Source organism: Entamoeba dispar, genomic scaffold (genome assembly GCF_000209125.1).
Source record: "Entamoeba dispar SAW760 scf_1105229459391 genomic scaffold, whole genome shotgun sequence".
Lineage (NCBI taxonomy): Eukaryota > Evosea > Mastigamoebida > Endamoebidae > Entamoeba > Entamoeba dispar.
In genome coordinates, this window is record NW_001853669.1 from 1 (window position 1) to 16,648 (window position 16,648).

The window sequence follows — 16,648 nt, forward strand, 5'->3', positions numbered from 1 at the left end:
TTCCTTATTCTTTTATACAGATGGTATTCAAATAACTGATAATATCCCTAATAAAGGATCAGAACAAGTTGTAACAATTACATATTATCCACAAGCAGTTTTTAGATGTAGACCAATTTCAAGAAGTACTCATACTATGACTGGACATAGTAATTCAATTTTATCATGTAAATTTTCACAAGATTCAAGTAAATTAGGTTCATGTAGTGGAGATCATACAGTTAGAGTATGGGATTTAAATACATGTACTCCAATTTGTACATTAAAAGGACATGGAGATTGGGTATTAAATTTAGATTGGCATTATGGAAATAAATTAATTGCAAGTGGTGATAAACTTGGAAAAGTAATTGTTTGGGAATTAAATGAAAATGGAACAAATGGAAAACAACTATGGTCATATTGTCATAAAAATTTTATCAGTGATATTCAATGGAAACCTGAAGTATTTGGTGATTCTGCTATTTTTGCATCTTCATCACGTGATATGTCAAGTAAAATTTATGATGCTAGAAGAGGTGAAGTTATTCGAACACTTGGAGGACATACTCAAGGAGTAACTAGTATACGATGGAGTGGAAATGAAAATATATTATATACATCATCAAGAGATAGATTGATTAATATCTATGATATGAGACAAGCAAATCCAATTCATGTATTAAAAGGTCATTCTCATTGGATTAATAGTATTAGTACTTCTACTGAATATGTACTTAGACAAGGAGGTTATGATCCATTAGAAAAAGATAAAGGAATTGATGGTGCAAAAAAAAGATTAAATAAAATAATAGGATGTGGTGGTGGTGAACGATTAGTTTCTGCAAGTGATGATGGAACATTATATATGTGGATGCCATTACAATCACAAAAACCAATCCATAGACTTGTTGGACATTCAAGTCAAGTTATGTCTTGCAAATTCTCCCCTGATAGTAGAATTATAGCAAGTACTGGATGTGATAAAAATATGAGAATTTGGGATGGATTTACTGGATCTTGTTTACATACATATAGAGGACATGTCCAAACAATTTATGGCTGTGCATGGTCTCCAGATAGTAGAATGCTTGTAAGTGCAAGTAAAGATAGTACAGTCAAATTATGGAATGTTGTTCCAGGATGTCGTAAATTAATGACAAATCTACCAGGTCATTTGGATGAAGTCTTTTCTATTGATTGGTCACTTGATGGTAGTTCTGTAGCAACAGCATCTTATGATCATACTATTAAAATCTGGAGATATTAATAATTGATTGATTTTTGATTAGATTTTCATTTAAAAAACAAAAATTATCCTTTTTTAAAACCAAAACATAAATTATAAAATTGTACAAACAATTTAATTATACAGTCCTTAATTCTCTTGTCCAACAGCTTTTTTTGTAGCATGTGGATCAACAATACCTTGATTAGTTACTAGTTTCTTAATCATATCAATGATTAAAGCAAACCAATAAATATGAAGACCATACAATGATACTAATAAAACTAAAAACATACACCAAACCAAATAACCACAAGTAGCAGTTTCTGGAATGAAATTTTTAGCATTATAAGCAGCACTAATAACATATCTTGGGAAAACCCAAAGTCTAAAACGAGCATAAGCAATAACTAACATAGAAAAAGCAGGAATTACAACATAATCATTGGAAATATCATTTAAAGATTTTGCAGTATACATTATAGCATCAACAATATCATGAAGAACCATAACAAGAACACCAATTCTAGCACAATTATTTATATAACTTAAAACAACTAAAAAGACTGTAACAAGATGATGTAATAATGTTTCATAAAAATCATTTCTTGGTGGTAAATAAAGATGATACATTAAAGAATGAAGATGATAACCTAATTCAAAACAATAATATAATGCCATGTATTTTACTGGTTGTGAAAGAGGGAAGTCTTCCCATAAAGTGTTTAAATCAGATTTTCCAACACCAAATAAAGCAGAAGGCATCCAGTCTTCATGTCTAAATAAATAAATTCCAAGTGGAGTAATAATGAAATAATACATTGTTTTAAAGAGTGTTAATCCAAATCTTTCAACTCTAAATTTTCTAAATTCATCAGTCCATTCTGGTTTTCTTGGAATATATTTGTCACCTAATTTAATAAAAATATTACAAGCTAATACCTCTCTTAATAACGAAATAATGACTAAGAATGCAAGAGAAGGAATAAGATCAACAATACTTGGAACAGTATCACCAAAATCACTTCTTCGTGAAATAGAAGATGGAAGACAAATTAAAACAAATGGTATAATTAAAGCTATTTGAAGAATAAAAGATTTATCACAAGCTCCATTTAATTTAGGGATTTTAGAACTGAGCATTTAATTTAGTTATTTTGAATTATTATAAACCTTCTCAGATCTTACTTTTATAGTTATCAAAGGAGTTCTTAGAATGTCTGTTTGCCTCCTCGAGGATAAAAAAAAAATCCAATTCTATTCCACTATCAAGCATCTTTTTCACTTTTTTTCAAAAATAACATTTCATAATCGAACTTTTATGAAGAAAAAAATTCTCTAAATTTTTTTAATTTTCGGTTTAGTTAGAAGAGTTAATAATAAACAGAATTTTCATCTTGTAAAAAATAGAATAGTTCCTTTTGATTCAAGTTGTTAGATTTTTGTATTACTTATTTTTAGAAAAAATGTCTGTCAACGCTTTATTTTCTTGTTGACGTCATTGTCTGTGTTTCTCATGACAGACAAGTTTATTTCCGATTAAAACCTCTTCTCTTCTTCTTTCTTTAAAATTGATAAAAATAGCCTTTTAGTATATCAAGTATAAAACAAACAAAACTTTTGTTATTTTAATAGAATTATTTTAAATTTATTCTTGCTTTTCATGGAAATCTGAGGAAGAGTTATCAGCCTTCAAGGTCATTGGTTCATCGTCTTCCCATTGTAAGGAATCCATTCTGTTTTTGTCAACTGGATAAATCCAGCGTTGGTACAAATAAATCAAGAAAATAACATCATCTCTGAAACAAGCGATTCTGTGAAGAGTTGGCATTTTGATGACAAAAGCAAATAAATCGTCAACGATTGTATTCAAAAACTTATAAACAAATACTCTCCAAGGTAAATTTGCAACTGATTTAAGTTTGTAATTGATAAACAGTTGAGGAGTCATTTGTAAAAAGCCAAAAGTGTAAACCAGTCCTACTAATAATGAGAGAATATAAGAATACCAAGATTTAAATTCATTGTTATAAAGTGAATAAATGGCATAACCAATACAAAGAGGGATACAAGCAATTCCAAGATATTTTAATGCGATGTCATCATAAAGTTTTGTTTTAGAATTTTGATAAGAGAGGTCTTTGTATTGAATGAACGAACCTTTTTCTTTAAAGTTAAAAGTAAAAACTCTTGTTAATTTCCATAAAGTAATAAGAAGTCCAACACCATTTGATAATAAAATGAGGAGACTAGTGTCATTATCAATGAGATAAAGCAATACAATAATTTCAATAGCAAGACTAACAAAGATTGATTTAATTGATAATCCTACAAAATGATCTCGTTTTGACCAAAATTGAATATCATTTTTATAAGCAAGAAAATCAAAAATAGTATGAAGTGTTGATACTGTTGTTGTTATAATTAAAAGTATAATATTAGTTTCCATAAAGATTCTTTTAAATTCATCAATTTGGTCTTGTGCCATTGTTCCCATATGTTCATGCATAGAAAAAGAATGACCAAGTGAATGCATCATAATCATTTTAAAGTATGATATAGAAGTAATTTTTAATGATATATTTAAATTTTGAATGGTATCATTAATTGGTGTATAATAATCTTTAATTAACCAAAAAGTATTGTGAAAAATAATAGGAGCAATCCGTTTTTTTATTCCATTATAATGAATAATACCACATTCTGGTGGAATATTATGAGGATCAACAACTTGGTTCATAAATGAAATTTCAAAATAAGGAATACAACCAAGAGTAAAATTTAAATCATTAGTACTTGTTGTTATATTATTTTCATTCATTAAATTATGAGTTTGTGGTATTGGTTTAAATGTTCTAAGAATTGGACTTTTAAATATTAAAGGTTGATTATTATATTTTGTAAGTGGTTTAACTATAACTTTCATAATAATGCTTTGATTTGATTTGATATACGAAAGATAATTTGATGGTATTGAAATAGGTTCTGAAATAGAATCAATATTTTTATATTCAATATCTTTTGAAAGAAGATGATGTTCTTGTGATTGATGTATTAATGAAACATTAAAATAAATATGTTCGTTATCCAAATATGCAGATTGATATCCATTTGTTGGTGGATAAATAATTGAATATATTCCATAACATGAATATGCAATAAAAACAACAATTAAACAAGCTGCTAATGGATGTTTTTGAATAAAACTTAATTGATTTTGATTATTTATTTCATTTGAAGGAGAAGGTTGTTCAACCATCAAAATTTATTTTATAAAAAAGAAGAAAAAGTTCTTTTTAAGTAAAAAAAAAAAAATTCATCAGAAATGATGATAAAAACAAAAAAAAATTATGAAATTAAGCAACAACTTTATCATGTAATGCAAGACAAACAACTCCTTTTTCATGAACTGCATATGTCTGAATTGGTTCTCCACTTTTTAAATCCCAAAGTTTTGCGGTTGTATCAGTTGAAGCTGAAATGAGATATTCACTATTATTACTAAAAGTAATATCCCATACCCATCCATTATGACCATTTAAAGTTTGAACTAATGAATAATTTTGTTTTACTTTCCATATTTTAATTGTTCTATCAGCTGATGCTGTTGCTAAATTTAATGTATTTGGAGAATATTTACAACAAGTTCCAAAAGTAGAATGAGCTTCAAAAGAAGTAATTAAAGATAAAGTACCAATTGTACTTTCTTGAGTTAAATTAGTTGAATAAATGAAACATTTACCATGAGTTAATAATACTGCAATATTTAATCCATCAGCAGTAATATCAACAGATTGAATTGACTGATTTAATTCAGGGATTATTTCTTGACTAATAACATTATTTCTTGTATCCCAAACACATAATCTACCATCTTGTAAACCAACAATTATTTCAGATTGATTAGGATGTAATGCAATACAATTACAAGGAGAACCAAATGATATATCTCTAAATGTTGAACAAGTTCTTGGTTCCCATGTTTTTGCTGTTCCATCTTCAGAACAAGTATAAATATATTGACCTTCTCTTGAAATTCCAATTCCACATACATTTGCTTTATGTCCTTCATAAGATTTTACAGGAGCAACCATTTTAGAATTTAAATCCCAAATTTTAACTTGAGGATTACTTGCAACAGCAAGATATGATCTATCAGGACTAATAACCATTTTATTCATTGTTTGTTCAAATGTAATTCTTTTAGATGGTACACCAGTTGATATATCCCAACAATTAATAGTATCATCATATCCTCCAGTGAATAACAAAGAAGCCATAATTTGTTTTATAAAGTTCTTTTTTATTCTTTATAATCTTTTAATTTTTATGATTAATAATAAATCTGAAACAATCTTTTTGTTTAAGAGAAAAGAAGAGAACTTAAAATGATTAATGAAGAAATTCTTGGCTTATTTAGCCCGATATGGAACTCCAATATGTTTAACAATTTCTGGTATTCTTTCAATACTTGTTATTATTCCATTTGGATTTGGATTACCAAGTCATACATTTGATAAAAAAACAAATACAAATTTAGCAGGAAAGAATACAGGAAAATTATCATGTTCTGATTATTTCATAGATAATTCTCATGCTATTTATTATAAATTACCAAATATTGATTATCATTTTCAATGTGGATATTCTGTATTTAATATCATTCTTACATTTTTATTTGAAATTATTAGTGTAGTTGAAATTGTATTATTCTGGGTATTTGTTTTAATTTGGAGAAAAAAAAAATTAATAACATTTATTGTGTATTGTTGTTTACTTATACCAATAATTATGCAATGTTATTTATTAGTTCATCATTGTTCAGAAATTCATGAAGGAAGTAAATCATGTAAAAAAGTAAAAGTAGATGCTCAAGCTCAATGTTCTATTCTTCCATTTGTTTTTACACCAGTTGTTGATAGTTTTAATGTTGTTTTCTTATTTATAGGAACTGGATTAGGAACAGTTTTATATTTCTGTAGACCACGAGTAAATAAAGCACTTGATGTTGAAAATACTAATGGAGAATATAAAAAAGGTCTTGTTGAAGGAAAAAAAGGTAAATCTAAAAAAGTTGAAGAAGAAGAAGATCCAATTAAAGATATTAAGAATGCAGCAACTGGTATTGCTGTAAGTGGAATGATTGATTTCACTAAATTTGCTTCAAAATAATCCAAATTTTCTTAAATGAAAAGGGTTTTTATTTTTGATTTAAAAAAAACTATCAAGAGAAAAACTGTGATTGATTTAAAGTTAAAAGATAAAAGAATGAGTATAGAGTTTAATTCTAAACTAAAATCAATTTTAATAGGAGGTAGTGTTATTATATTTTTCTTTTATTTCATTATATCATTATTTATTAGAGTTTGTATTTTATAATAAATAAAAGAAGAAAAAAGAAATAATAAAGATAATAGCCATTTGCTATTCCAACACTTCGTTTATTCTTACTTCCACCTCAAGTAGGATTATCAATACCAATTATTATTTTTATGTTCTTGGTTTCAATAACATTATTTTTTGCAGGAAATATATATAACAAATTACTTATTGAAAAACTTAAAGAAGAAGAAAAAAAGAAAGATGAATAAACAAATAATAAAAATGTTAGTTGATTTATCTTTTTAAAGTTTTAAATTTGGTTAAGTTTTTTGGAAGTTTAAGGAAAAATAAGAAATAAAAATCAAAAACATAAAATAAAACTGGAAAAAAAATTAAAATTAAAGAATGCCTTCTAAAACAAAAAAAGAAGATTTAATACAATTAATTACACACTTAACAGATCGAGTAACTGCACTTGAAACAAATCTTTCATTAATTTCTTCTCGTCTTATTAGATTAGAAACAAATCAAAAAGATATACAAAAGACAATTGATAATATTAATAAAAAATTGAACAAAGAAGTTGTATCAGTTGTAGAAACACAACCAGTTATAACAAAATATTTTTATGAACCATATCTTGATGAATTAAAGAAATGGACAAAGAAAGAAATATGTCAAGTTATTTATGATTCAATAAATGATGGATTAACAGCACATACTATTAATCATTCAATTGAAATGAAATCAAATATTATGATTTTAGTTAAAACTGATAAAGGGGAAATTTTTGGTAGTTATAATAGTATTCAAATTCCAAAATCAGAAGATAGTGGATATGGATTTTATATAAACAAAGACATAGATTTTTTTATGTTTGTTTTAAAAGGGAATATTAAAATACCAACTAAAATTACTAAAAAAGATAAAGTTTATTCATTAAAAATTTATTCTAATGATAATGATGAATGGGTTATTGGAACTCATTGTGGGTTTTATGTTGGAGCATCACGTAATTCATTTATTTCTAATAAATTAAAAATGTTTTATGATGGTGATATTACTTCTGATTCATTAACAGGTTCACATTTTCCAGCTACATTTGATGTATCACAAGTTATTGCTATTCAATGGAAATAAAATAAATTTAAAATGAGAAGTAATAATAAAAAAAAAAAATACTAATTGAATATAAAACAAAAAAATATAATATTTAATTTATTAATATTTTTTTTAAATTAAAATCTTAAAAATAAAAAAGAAGAATGTTAAAACCAATATCAGAAGAAGAATTTATTAATTTTAGAAATATTTGTATTAAAAATGATAATTTTACTGAATATAGTAAAGAAGGAAATACAATATGTTATCAAGGAATAAATATTAAACCAGGATATTTTTGTACAAAAGCAATAACAACTGATTTATTTGTAAAATATTCAGTTCAACAAATTTTTGATTTTTTAAATGATGAAAATTTTAGAAATCAATGGGATTCGTTATTAATGAGTAGAGAAATTATTAAACAAATTGATGATTGTAATCAAATTATTCATTATTGTACAAGTCTTCCAATGATTTCTAAACGAGATTATGTATATTATAAAAGTATATGGATGAGTGATGATAAAGAAGAATTTATTATTTTAAATAAATCAGTTAATATTCCTGAATGTCCTGAAATAAATGGTTTTGTTAGAGCATTATGTGAAATGAGTGGATATATGGTTAAAAAAAATGAAAAAGGAGAAAATGTTTTTTATTATTATGCTTATAATGCTTTTGGTGGATGGGTTCCAACTTGGGTTGTTAATTCTTTAATTTCTTCTCAAGGTTATTCATTATTAAAAAAATTATCTGAATGTTGTGAAAGATATCCAGAATGGAAAAAAACACATAATCCTGAAGAAAAACCATGGAATTTATTAAAAGATAAAGTTATAATTCCTAAATAATTAATATTCATAATTAAAATATTCTTTTTTTACTTTTTCTAAGTTCATTCTTTTTAAGATAATATTCTTTTTTTAATTCTTCTTTTTCTTTAAGTTTATTGAACAATAAATTATTTATTCGTTCTTTTTCTGAAAAATATATAGGATCAATTTCTTTATCTAATAATTTCTTTTTTTGTTTAAGATGTTTTACTTCACTTTTAGTAATAAGATAATTTCTTTTTGAATCCTTTATTTTAGTTTTATTATTATTTCAAATTAAAATAATAACAAACAATATAAAAAAGTTCAGCAAGTGTTCTTTTATTTTTTTCATTCATTTCTTCTGGTTTAATGAAACATGTTTGACTAAATGGATGTTGTTTATTTAAAGAAGATGATAAAGAAGATGGTTGATTTTGTTTTATAATTGGTTCACTTTTTGTTTGTAAATGTAATGAAGCTTCATTACTTTTAGGTTGTTCTTTATGAGTCATATCTTTTTTGTTATTTTTGTTGATTAATATTCTTTAATATTTGTGTCTATTCATTTGTTTTGATTTAAAAATAAAAGGAAAAGAAAAGAAACAATTAGTTTATATTTTCACATCGAGTAGGTTGAGTGAAATTAGGGGAACAAAGATCATATCTTACCTTAGCTCCTTTGAAAGTATCGAATTCTTTCATAGAAACTTCATCATTTGTTTTACCAACTAATAAAATTAATTGGTCAACATTCTTTAAGAAAGTAGAAGATTCATCACCATTTTTTTTCCAATTAGGAACATCAATTTCATCATCCAGAATTTCTCGTTTCTTTCTAGTATCAATAACTTCTGGAATAAAATGAATACCAACCATATGTATATTAAATTGTTCTGCAATTGGTCTAACAACATCAAGAATTCCACGTTTTGAAGGAGTTTTTACAATAACATTTGTTTGAAGAACATTTCCACCAATCCTAACAAAAGTATTTAAAGCTTTTTCAATGACAACTTTTGCATTATTTTCATATCCAATTATATCTCCTATAATTCCAATTTTAAATTTTGTATTTCCAATTTGTATTTTATTAGCTAATTTTCGTGCAAGATTTTTGTTAAATCCATTAATAAAGTACATAACAACACAAACAATAATAACTCCTATTATTTTTAATAAGTCATTATATGATATGAAATCTTCTATCATAATTTGTTATTTATTAATTAAAGATATTAATTTTTTAAATAAAAAAAAATGAAATAAAATGAAATAAATATAAATGAAATAATAAATTAATGTGATCAATTATATTTTATTGATTTTTAATAGTTGGTAATGTAAAGTTGAGATTATTTAAGATTATTTGATTGATGATTGATGATTTAATAAATTATTTTTGAATATTTTTTGAGATTTTTGATGAATATAAATTTAATCTTAATTGAGATTTTAATTTTTTTGTTATTTCAGGATATCCAATCGGAGGAAGATCATTTTCAATCTGTTTTTTTGATCTTCTTCTTTTAATTCCATCACCACGGAGTTGAGAGGCAGCTTCAAGCATTAAAGATTTAGATGGTTTTGTAGTAACTTTTAAAAACCTAAGAATAGCATCATAACGACCACGACATTGACAATCAACTCTTCCAGGAATTTGAGAAGCAATTTTTGACCATTTTGGTTTTCCACTTCGTTCAACTTTAATTTTAGAAGGTTTACCTTTTTCCATAGCTTCAGGAGTATTAGGTAGGATAATAGAATAGATATAATTTGGATCATATAATTTTTCAATTAAGATTAAATCTTCTTCTTCAGTCCAAGATTTTCTTTTTTTAATTCCAGAAGCAGCAGAATTACTTACAAAATCTCTAATTTGAGCATCAGTTCTATTAGGAATAAAAGTAGATATTTTTTTCCATTGATTAGGATATAACTTTTGACAAATGATAACTTTAACTTTTTCAATTGGACTCCATTTTCCACATGTTTTCCTAACAAGTACTTTATCATATCTATTCATAACTTGTTGACATGTTCTTCCTTCAATTTCAGTTTCAACAGATTTCCAATCTCCTTTACCATATTTTTTTACAGCTTCTAATATTTTTTTATCTTCTTCTTTACTAAATGGTCCATATTTCATATTTTCTTTCATTCTAATTTCTTGAATTTTTTTAAGAAGAAATATATAACTAATATTATTATCTTCTGCAAATTCCATCATTTCATTTTTCAATGCAATAAATAAATTTTTATTATTAATAATTGTAGGATTATTTAATTTTTTAGCAAATAACTTTATTTGAGAAATAATATCAGGAATTATTTCAAGTGATGAATAAAGTTGTGATTTAATAATATAATCATATTGTAATTTACAATCTAAAGGATTATGATTACCTATTTCTTCACAAATAATTTTCCAGAAATTATCTGAAATATGAATATTATTATTATTAATCCTAAATTCATTTTTAAACATTTCATAATAAATAATAATTGAATCACAAATAGCTCTTAAGTATTTTAGGAATTCTTCTTGAGTAAATAATCTTTTATATTGAAGAGCTAAAAAAATATTTCTTCTACCTTCTAATTCTACTTGTGTTTTCTTTTGTTGTAAATAAAGTTCAGTTTTTTCATTATATTGAACAGGATATATTCTATTAAATTTATCAATTATTTTTTGTAATTCTTCTGATGGTTTTGATCTCATTTCTTCTAAAATTGAAGTAAGATTATTATCAATCATTTCAGGATGATTAGTTTCATTTCTTTTTAATGAAATAGTAAGTATTAAATTTGATTGTTTTGGTATTTCATCAATTAATTCTTTTTTTATTTCTTTTGAAAATGAATCTGTAGTTAATTTAATTGGAGGTGGAATGTTTTGATAATTATGAAATTCTTTAGATGTTTCTATTTGTTCTAAATTTTGTTTTGCTTTTTCTGCTTCTTTAAGTATTTTTATTTTTTGAAGTTGAGCTATTCTTTGTTTTTCTTCAAGAATACGTAGTTCAAATTCTTTTATTAATCCATTGCTTTCTCTTTCTTGAATCATTTGATTCCATTTTTGATTTAAAATCATTACTTTAATTTTATTTACAATATTTAATAATACTAATCGATCTTCTTTTTTCCATTGAAAGGAGAATATTTTATTTGGAGTTGAAGGTGCTTTTTCAAAAAATATTGGACTATTTCCATCAATGTCTGTAAAATATTGTTCTCTAATTTTGTATAATTGTCTTGGTGCATTCATAGCTTCAATAACTCTATCAATTCGTGTTTGACATTCTTTTAATGCAGAATTTACACTACAATTACATTCTTCAAGAATAGTATAATATCCATTGAGAATATTAGTAAATGTAATAAAATCAGCATCAAGTTCCATAATAACTCTATTACTTACAAAAAGTAATTTTAGAGATTATGGAATATATTATCTATTTTTATGTTACTCAAAAAATTAAATTTTTGTTTTTCTAACCCTTTTTTTTTTTATTTTTTATTTTTAATAAGAAGTAAAGCCACGTTGTGTTGAAAGAGTAAGAAATGAGAGTAAACGTGGAGACTAAAAAATAAGAAAATACAGAAAAAAGAAAGAAATAAAGGGATTTGTAAAGAAGATAAAAAACAAAAGAAAGAAAAAGAGAAAAAAAAACAAGAAATAGTGAGTCAGAGAAACGTGGAAAATGATATAAGAAAGAAAAAAGAAAAAAGTTCAAACATTAAATTAAGGAATGTCAATTCAAAAGGTTCATGCTAGAGAAATTCTTGATTCACGTGGTAATCCAACTATTGAAGTAGAAATTACTACAGCAAAAGGTATGTTTAGATCATGTGTTCCATCAGGAGCATCTACTGGAGTTCATGAAGCTGTTGAACTTCGTGATGGAGATAAGAAAAGATATGGAGGAAAAGGAGTTCTTAAAGCTGTTGAAAATGTTAATACTATTATTGGACCAGCTCTTATTGGTAAGAACGTTTTGAATCAAGCTGAACTTGATGAAATGATGATTAAACTTGATGGAACTAATAACAAAGGAAAACTTGGAGCTAATGCTATTCTTGGATGTTCAATGTCAATTTGTAGAGCTGCAGCAGCAGAAAAAGGAATTCCATTATATAAATATCTTGCAGAACTTACTGGACATAAAGAAATGACTATGCCAGTTCCATGTTTCAATGTTATTAATGGAGGAGCACATGCAGGAAATGCACTTGCTATGCAAGAATTTATGATTTGTCCAACTGGAGCTACTAATTTCCATGAAGCACTTAGAATGGCAGCAGAAACATATCAATGCCTTAAAGTTGTTATTAAAGCTAAATATGGACAAGATGCTACTAATGTTGGAGATGAAGGAGGATTTGCACCAAATGTATCAGGAGCACGTGAAGCACTTGATCTTCTTGTTGAAGCTATTGCTAAAGCTGGATATACAGGAAAAATTGAAATTGCTATGGATTGTGCAGCATCAGAATTTTATAATGAAGAAACTAAGAAATATGATCTTGGAAAGAAGATTCCAGCTGATAAGAAAGATCCATCTCTTGTTAAAGATGTTGATGGATTAATTGCTGAATATGTTGATTATGGTAAACATTATCCAATTGCATCAATTGAAGATCCATTTGCTGAAGATGATTGGGATGCATGGAATAAATTTACTGTTGAACATGGTAATTTCCAAATTGTTGGTGATGATCTTTTAGTCACAAACCCAGCTCGTGTCCAAATGGCTATGGATAAGAATGCTTGTAATTCTGTTCTTATTAAAGTTAATCAAATTGGTACTCTTACTGAAACATTCAAGACCATTAAAATGGCACAAGAAAAAGGATGGGGAGTTATGGCATCTCATAGATCTGGTGAAACTGAAGATACTTTCATTGCTGATCTTGTTGTTGGACTTAATTGTAAACAAATTAAGACTGGTGCACCATGCAGATCTGAAAGACTTTGCAAATATAACCAACTTATGAGAATTGAAGAAGAACTTGGAAACATTCCATATGCTGGAAAGAATTGGAGAAATTCAACTGCTTAAGATAAATTTAAAATTTATCTTTTCATTTTTTTATTTTAATTTTTTTTATAATTAAATTTTAATTAAAATATTAAAATAAAAATATATTAAATTAAATAAAATTAATTTATTTATTTTTTAATTGATAATAAACACTAATTAATCAATATTTTAAAATGAATAATTTTAAGATGAAATTAATTTAAAATAATATTAAGAAATCAATTAAATTGATAAACTCTTGCTTCATAAGGTCGTAATAAAAATTGATTAATTGATTCATATTCATTAACTTGATAATTAGAAATTATTAAATGGTTATTTTGAATTTGAATATCACTAGGAAGTATAAATTTTATAGGAGTTTCAAAAAAATTAAGAATAATAATCCATTTTATTTGATCCAATGTTTTAATATATGCAAAAATATGTTCATTATCTTTTAAAATCATTTGAACCTCACCATAAGGCATAATAGGATTTTCTTTTCTGAGTTGTAATAATTTTTTATAATAATTAAAAATACTATTAGGATTTTGTATTGCTTCTTTAGCATTAATTGTTTTATAATTTGGATTTATTTTAATCCAAGGATTTCCTGAAGTAAATCCAGCATTTTCAGAATTATCCCATTGCATTGGAGTTCTAGCATTATCTCTTCCAACTTCAGAAACTCTTTTTAAGAATTGATCTAAAGTCATTTCATGTGTTTGAGTTATTTCTTTCCATTTTCCAAAGATTTCACAATCTTTGTAATCATCTAATTTATCAAAATAAACATTTGTCATTCCTAATTCTTCTCCTTGATAAATATATGGTGTTCCTTCTAATGTATGAAGTAAAGTAGCAAGCATTTTAGCACTTTCAATTCTATATTTTGTATCATTTCCCCATCTACTTACTTGTCTTGGTTGATCATGATTATTAAAATATAATGAATTCCATCCACAATTATGAAGTGTAATTTGCCATTTTTCAATATTTTGTTTTAATTCAGTTAATTTCCATGGAACACTAATCCATTTATCACCGTTTTTATATCCTATATTAACATGTTCAAATTGAAATAACATTTCAAGTTCATGACGTTCTTTTCCTACATATTTTTGAGCTTGTTCTGGTGTAACACCAGGTGTTTCACCAACTGTTAAACAATCATAATGACTTAATACTTCTCTATTCATTTCATTTAAAAATTCATGAACTCTTGGTCCATTAGCAAAATAACGAAATCCACTTGCTAATCCATCTAATCCAATAGGTGAGTCATTAGGAAATCCTTTTACTTTAGATATTAAATTAATTACATCCATTCTAAATCCATCAATTCCTTTATCAAACCACCATCTCATCATTTTATAAATACATTGTCTTACTTCAATATTTTCCCAATTTAAATCTGGTTGTTCTTCAAGAAATAAATGAAGATAATACTCTTTACGTTCTTCATCGTATTTCCATGCACTTCCACTAAAAAAACTTCTCCAATTATTTGGATTTTTTGACCATATATACCATTCTTTTTTTTCATTATTTCCTTTTTTTGATTCAATAAACCATTGATGTTGATTACTTGAATGATTAACAACAAGGTCCATAACAACTTTAATTCCTGCTTCATGCATTTTAAAAAGTAATTCTTCAAAATCTTTCATTGTTCCAAATCTTGAATTAATTTCTTGATAATCTTTAATGTCATATCCATTATCTGCATCACTTGTACTATAAATTGGATTTAACCAAACAATACTTATTCCTAATTCTTTAAGATATGGTATTTTTTCTATAATTCCTTTAATATCACCATATCCATCACCAGTTGTATCTTTAAAACTTTTACAATAAATTTGATAAACAACACCTTCTTTCCACCATCTTTTATCAATACTCATTATTCTAAATGATTTATTTAAGATAATTTAAATAAATTTAAATCTTATTAACAAATTAAAAACTTCTTATTATTAAAACAAATATGATTTTACAATAAATAAATTATACATCTATTTCATTTTGTTATAACTTTTCTTTTTCAACACTAAAATCAATTTGAATTGAATTTGACATATCTACTGAAGTTGAATTTATTTCTGGTAATTCACTTGAACTTCTTTTGTTTAAATGATTTGTTAATAAACTGATTTTAGGTCGTTTAATACAATCAAATAATATATTATGAGTAAATGATAAATATGAAAGACAATATAATGTAAAACATAACGCTTGTAAAAGAATAGATAAAATTAATATTAATAAACTATTTGTGATATGAAATATACTTAACCATATCCCTACAATCCCTATAATACAAAATGCTAATGTACTAAATCTTACTGGTCTACAAATTAATATTAGTTGTTTCCACGGTGATGCAATAAAAACTAATGAAATATATAATAATATTTTAGAAACAATATATACAATCCCTAATATTATTGGTTGTTCAACATATAATCCAGTTAATGGAAGTGTTAATAACAATATCGTTAGTCCTATTAAAAATGTTATAATAAATAAAATAAATCGTACCATTGGATGTAATTTTATACAAAATAATAAATACTTGTTTTCTGATATAAACAATTCATTCATTGTATCTCGATGAAATATAATCGTTCCTTCCTGTTTATTATTCTTTTCTTTTATTTCCATTATATTTATTAGTTCATTCTTAAAAAACTATTCTTTTATTTTCTTCTTTTTTATCTTCCTTTCAACTTTCTTTTTCTTTATTATCTTATTTCTCTTCTAGACAACATTCTCTTTATCATTTTCTTTTTCTTTTGTCTTTTAATTATTACTTTATTCTCTTTATTTTTTATTGATTTTTTTTCTTATTTAATTGATGGTGTTGGGATTTGAACGTAGCACGTCAGAGACACCACACAGATCCCTAAAATATTTCCTTCCTTCGATTCCCACCAGTTATGGACTGGTTATGACGTTGCGTTTGGTTAGAAAAACATCTTACCCAGTACTACAAGAATAGCAGTGTTTATTATTTACAATGATGTGATATCATTGATAATAAATGAATGGGTATTTATAAAGATGTTATTACTACTTGTTAGGATACAAGTATTATTTGATAAGATAAGAAAGATTATCAAAGGAAAAGGCTCAAGTGGTTGATTCTAAAAAGAATATTAACCCAAAGCAAT

The 16,648-nt window shown here is 25.4% G+C and overlaps 11 protein-coding genes across 11 annotated transcripts, besides 26 other annotated features; 5 read left to right on the forward strand and 6 right to left on the reverse strand.

The window, feature by feature from the left end:
• Window positions 1-136: 136 nt before the first annotated feature.
• EDI_011640 (uncharacterized protein) lies at window positions 137-1,249 on the forward strand (the record flags this gene model as incomplete). Its single annotated transcript, XM_001735760.1, has 1 exon — window positions 137-1,249. The coding sequence occupies one exon, from the start codon at window positions 137-139 to the stop codon at window positions 1,247-1,249; it is 1,113 nt and encodes a 370-aa protein (XP_001735812.1).
• Window positions 1,250-1,357: 108 nt separating this feature from the next.
• Window positions 1,358-2,350, reverse strand: EDI_011650 (protein ASC1, putative; the record flags this gene model as incomplete). Its single annotated transcript, XM_001735761.1, has 1 exon — window positions 1,358-2,350. One exon carries the CDS (start codon window positions 2,348-2,350, stop codon window positions 1,358-1,360), a length of 993 nt encoding a protein of 330 aa, XP_001735813.1.
• A 480-nt stretch (window positions 2,351-2,830) lies between these two features.
• Window positions 2,831-2,860: a sequence feature (AT_rich).
• EDI_011660 (uncharacterized protein) lies at window positions 2,856-4,466 on the reverse strand (the record flags this gene model as incomplete). Its single annotated transcript, XM_001735762.1, has 1 exon — window positions 2,856-4,466. The coding sequence occupies one exon, from the start codon at window positions 4,464-4,466 to the stop codon at window positions 2,856-2,858; it is 1,611 nt and encodes a 536-aa protein (XP_001735814.1).
• Window position 4,467: 1 nt separating this feature from the next.
• Window positions 4,468-4,524: a sequence feature (AT_rich).
• A 39-nt stretch (window positions 4,525-4,563) lies between these two features.
• EDI_011670 (WD repeat-containing protein pop3, putative) lies at window positions 4,564-5,487 on the reverse strand (the record flags this gene model as incomplete). Its single annotated transcript, XM_001735763.1, has 1 exon — window positions 4,564-5,487. The coding sequence occupies one exon, from the start codon at window positions 5,485-5,487 to the stop codon at window positions 4,564-4,566; it is 924 nt and encodes a 307-aa protein (XP_001735815.1).
• Window positions 5,488-5,506: 19 nt separating this feature from the next.
• Window positions 5,507-5,552: a sequence feature (AT_rich).
• A 50-nt stretch (window positions 5,553-5,602) lies between these two features.
• On the forward strand, window positions 5,603-6,379 carry EDI_011680 (uncharacterized protein; the record flags this gene model as incomplete). The annotated part of the gene is made up of 1 exon (XM_001735764.1): window positions 5,603-6,379. One exon carries the CDS (start codon window positions 5,603-5,605, stop codon window positions 6,377-6,379), a length of 777 nt encoding a protein of 258 aa, XP_001735816.1.
• Window positions 6,380-6,527: 148 nt separating this feature from the next.
• Window positions 6,528-6,595: a sequence feature (AT_rich).
• Window positions 6,596-6,872: 277 nt separating this feature from the next.
• Window positions 6,873-6,932: a microsatellite.
• A 2-nt stretch (window positions 6,933-6,934) lies between these two features.
• EDI_011690 (uncharacterized protein) lies at window positions 6,935-7,669 on the forward strand (the record flags this gene model as incomplete). Its single annotated transcript, XM_001735765.1, has 1 exon — window positions 6,935-7,669. The coding sequence occupies one exon, from the start codon at window positions 6,935-6,937 to the stop codon at window positions 7,667-7,669; it is 735 nt and encodes a 244-aa protein (XP_001735817.1).
• Window positions 7,664-7,742: a microsatellite.
• Window positions 7,743-7,789: a sequence feature (AT_rich).
• Window positions 7,790-7,794: 5 nt separating this feature from the next.
• On the forward strand, window positions 7,795-8,484 carry EDI_011700 (phosphatidylcholine transfer protein, putative; the record flags this gene model as incomplete). The annotated part of the gene is made up of 1 exon (XM_001735766.1): window positions 7,795-8,484. One exon carries the CDS (start codon window positions 7,795-7,797, stop codon window positions 8,482-8,484), a length of 690 nt encoding a protein of 229 aa, XP_001735818.1.
• Window positions 7,820-7,864: a sequence feature (AT_rich).
• Window positions 8,165-8,185: a sequence feature (AT_rich).
• Window positions 8,449-8,516: a sequence feature (AT_rich).
• A 198-nt stretch (window positions 8,517-8,714) lies between these two features.
• Window positions 8,715-8,770: a sequence feature (AT_rich).
• A 284-nt stretch (window positions 8,771-9,054) lies between these two features.
• On the reverse strand, window positions 9,055-9,657 carry EDI_011710 (uncharacterized protein; the record flags this gene model as incomplete). The annotated part of the gene is made up of 1 exon (XM_001735767.1): window positions 9,055-9,657. The coding sequence occupies one exon, from the start codon at window positions 9,655-9,657 to the stop codon at window positions 9,055-9,057; it is 603 nt and encodes a 200-aa protein (XP_001735819.1).
• Window positions 9,656-9,693: a sequence feature (AT_rich).
• Window positions 9,694-9,739: a microsatellite.
• Window positions 9,740-9,831: 92 nt separating this feature from the next.
• Window positions 9,832-9,911: a sequence feature (AT_rich).
• On the reverse strand, window positions 9,842-11,848 carry EDI_011720 (uncharacterized protein; the record flags this gene model as incomplete). Its single annotated transcript, XM_001735768.1, has 1 exon — window positions 9,842-11,848. One exon carries the CDS (start codon window positions 11,846-11,848, stop codon window positions 9,842-9,844), a length of 2,007 nt encoding a protein of 668 aa, XP_001735820.1.
• Window positions 10,691-10,718: a sequence feature (AT_rich).
• Window positions 10,895-10,952: a sequence feature (AT_rich).
• Window positions 11,528-11,571: a sequence feature (AT_rich).
• A 98-nt stretch (window positions 11,849-11,946) lies between the features above and the next one.
• Window positions 11,947-11,975: a sequence feature (AT_rich).
• A 101-nt stretch (window positions 11,976-12,076) lies between these two features.
• Window positions 12,077-12,125: a microsatellite.
• Window positions 12,126-12,197: 72 nt separating this feature from the next.
• EDI_011730 (enolase) lies at window positions 12,198-13,508 on the forward strand (the record flags this gene model as incomplete). The annotated part of the gene is made up of 1 exon (XM_001735769.1): window positions 12,198-13,508. One exon carries the CDS (start codon window positions 12,198-12,200, stop codon window positions 13,506-13,508), a length of 1,311 nt encoding a protein of 436 aa, XP_001735821.1.
• A 1-nt stretch (window position 13,509) lies between these two features.
• Window positions 13,510-13,557: a sequence feature (AT_rich).
• Window positions 13,558-13,721: a microsatellite.
• EDI_011740 (oligo-1,6-glucosidase, putative) lies at window positions 13,709-16,139 on the reverse strand (the record flags this gene model as incomplete). The annotated part of the gene is made up of 2 exons (XM_001735770.1): window positions 13,709-15,383; window positions 15,511-16,139. 2 exons carry the CDS (start codon window positions 16,137-16,139, stop codon window positions 13,709-13,711), a joined length of 2,304 nt encoding a protein of 767 aa, XP_001735822.1.
• Window positions 13,985-14,012: a sequence feature (AT_rich).
• Window positions 15,391-15,487: a sequence feature (AT_rich).
• Window positions 15,981-16,011: a sequence feature (AT_rich).
• A 30-nt stretch (window positions 16,140-16,169) lies between the features above and the next one.
• Window positions 16,170-16,327: a microsatellite.
• Window positions 16,328-16,342: 15 nt separating this feature from the next.
• Window positions 16,343-16,648: part of a repeat region that runs on past the window's edge.